At 43.1% G+C, this 2,806-nt stretch overlaps 1 protein-coding gene across 1 annotated transcript; it reads right to left on the minus strand.

Moving 5' to 3' along the window:
* Positions 1-314: 314 nt before the first annotated feature.
* On the minus strand, positions 315-1,733 carry LOC130949773 (uncharacterized). The gene has a single exon (XM_057878409.1). It carries the CDS (start codon positions 1,731-1,733, stop codon positions 315-317), a length of 1,419 nt encoding a protein of 472 aa, XP_057734392.1.
* Between the last annotated feature and the right edge of the window lie 1,073 nt (positions 1,734-2,806).

Raw genomic sequence — 2,806 nt, forward strand, 5'->3', positions numbered from 1 at the left:
ATTTGTTTATTCCTGAATTCCACTCACTGACTAACTGTGTATCTTCATATGCAAATTGGTGGCACCATAGGGTGACACCAAACTTAGTTTGGAGCACTGTGATGAAAAGTTGTGTTCAAAGCTTTAAGAATAATGCTTTGAACACCAAACTTGTTCTTTACTATATTCTGCATATAAAAATTTCACACGTGTTTGTCAATTTTTGGTTGGAATTCATGAATATTGATTTATTCACTACTTCTGAAAGCATGTAAACATGGGTTGCCTCCCATGAAGCGCTTCTTTAGCGTCACTAGCTTGACGTTACCCCCTTATTATGGTGGTTGGTAATGCTTGAAGTCTTCTCCTTTGGCAGTGGACTTGTATCCGTTGGTTGTATCAATGATTTCTACATGCTCCAAAGAGAGAACTCTGTTGATGGTGAAGACCTTAGGTAGCTGAGATGGTACAGTGGGGAGATTAGGGGGAATATTTGCGAAGTAGGCTGAGATTACTTTATCCCCTGGAGAGAAATCTTCCGTAGGAATCTTCTTGTTCCGCCACCCCCTTGGTACCTTCTTCTTTGCCCCTGGTGCTGTTTTCTTACTCCTGGTGGCCACCTTCTTTGATGAGCTTTTGTTAATGTCCTCACAAACTTCTGGTGGCTTAGGTTCCTCCAATTTTTCCTTGACCTGTGGCACTTGCTGCTGGCCTTGTCCATCAACCCAGTGAATCTCAGGATGAGCTGGTTGTGCTTCAGTGCTTGCTTCTTCCTTTAGTATCTCATAATGCCCTTTTCTCGGTTCTTTATCCTCTTCATCTTTTTCCAGTGAGAGTTCGAAAACACTGAAGCTCAGTTGTTCATCATGGATCCTTAATATTAGCTCTCTTTTCTCCACATCTATGAGTGCTCTAGCAGTAGCTAGAAATGGTCTCCCCAATATGATTTGGTGCAGGTGACTCTCTTCCATGTCCAGGATGACAAAGTCTGTTGGGAGAAAGTATTTTCCAACTTTGAGCAACACATTTTCCACCACTCCTACTGCTTGCTTTTGAGTCTTGTCAGCCAGCCTTATGACTACATCTGTAAGTAGTATCTCATTGATCTGCAGCCTTTTTACCAAGGATAGGGGTATTAAGTTGATGCTTGTTCCCAAATCGCAAAGTGTTCTATCAAAATTTGTTTCCCCTATAGCACAAGGGACATGAAAACTCCCTGGGTCTTTTCTTTTCGCAGGCCATTGTGTTTGAATGAGGGTGCTGCAATCCTTGTTCATCACTATAGTCTGGCCCCCCTTGAGTGAGCTCTTCCTGGGAAGTAGTTCCTTCATATACTTGATGAATGCTGGCATTTGCTGAATGACCTTGATGAATGGTATGTTCACATTCAAAGATGCAAATGAGTCTAAGAACCTTGAGTACATTCTCTTTCCCACAACACCCTTTAGCAGTTGAGGAAATGGTGCATATAGTCTCAGTAGCTCCTGTTGTGAGATTTCTGGTTCTTGTTGGTCTTTCTTCTTCGCCTCTACTAAGGTATTTTCAGGTTGTTCTGACAGCTTGCTTGGCTTGTCTTCAGTCTCCTTGTCATTTGTAGTGACCATATTGCAGTCTTCCCATCTTACTTTCTTCGCTTCACCTCTTGGATTCTTCTCCGTGTCACTTGTGAATCTATCCATGGGTCTGGGCATCTTCTCAGACAAATATCCCACTTGGAATTCCAGCTTCTTGATTGCTTCCCCCCGATTCTTCATACTGGCTCTCACCTCCTCTTTGAACACCTTATTGTCTTGAATGTCTTTGCATATACTTTCAAGTAAGGTTTCAATCTTAGAGATTCTGTCATCAAATGATGGTATGTTGGGGGTAGAGGTAGAAGAGTGAGATGTATTGCTGTGGTTTTGTTGGTATGTCCTTTGTGTGAATTGTTGGGGAGCTGTGTTATTGTTGGGGTTGTGACGTCTCTGATCTTGGCCTTGGTCTTGTTGGTTCCCCCACCCAAAGTTTGGGTGATTCCTCCATCCAGGGTTGTAGGTCTTGGAGTATGGATCATGGTTGTATCTAGGTGAATTCCCAATGTAGTTGGCTTGCTCCTGAGTGCCTTCTTCCTCTTCACTTGCTTCCTCTTGAGTTGAAATGGTGATTGCTGCCACTTGACTTCTCTCCATCTTCTTGGTGAGGTCAGCTAGCTGCTTGGTGATGAGCTTGTTTTGAGCAAGCAGAGCATCTACATTATTCAGCTCCATTACTCCTCTAGTGTTCCCTCTTTCGGAAGCATAGAACATTCTCAGCTACAGTTTCAATGACATCTATGGCTTCCTCAATGGTCTTTTTCTTGTTCAAAGAACCTCCGGATGAATGGTCTACGGCCTTCTTAGATTCATATGACAGTCCTTCATAGAAGATGTGCAGCTGCACCCATTCATTGAACATATCAGATGGACATCTCCTTGTTAGGTCTTTAAACCTCTCCCATGCTTCATATAGAGTCTCACCATCTTGTTGCCTAAAAGTTTGGACCTCAGCTCTCAGCCGATTGACTCGTTGAGGAGGGTAAAATCTTGCTAAGAACTTATTCATAACATCATCCCAAGTTGTCAAGCTCTCCTTTGGAAAAGACTCCAACCACTTGGTTGCCTTGTCTCTGAGAGAGAATGGGAACAACAACAGTCTATAGACGTCTGGTTGAATGCCATTGGACTTCACTGTGTCACATATTCTCAGGAAGGTGTTTAAGTGTTGGTTGGGGTCTTCTTGGACACCTCCTCCGAACGAGCAATTGTTCTGAACAAGGGTGATGAGCTGTGGCTTTAGTTCAAAGTTGTTG

Source organism: Arachis stenosperma, chromosome 9, assembly GCF_014773155.1.
Source record: "Arachis stenosperma cultivar V10309 chromosome 9, arast.V10309.gnm1.PFL2, whole genome shotgun sequence".
Taxonomy (NCBI): domain Eukaryota; kingdom Viridiplantae; phylum Streptophyta; class Magnoliopsida; order Fabales; family Fabaceae; genus Arachis; species Arachis stenosperma.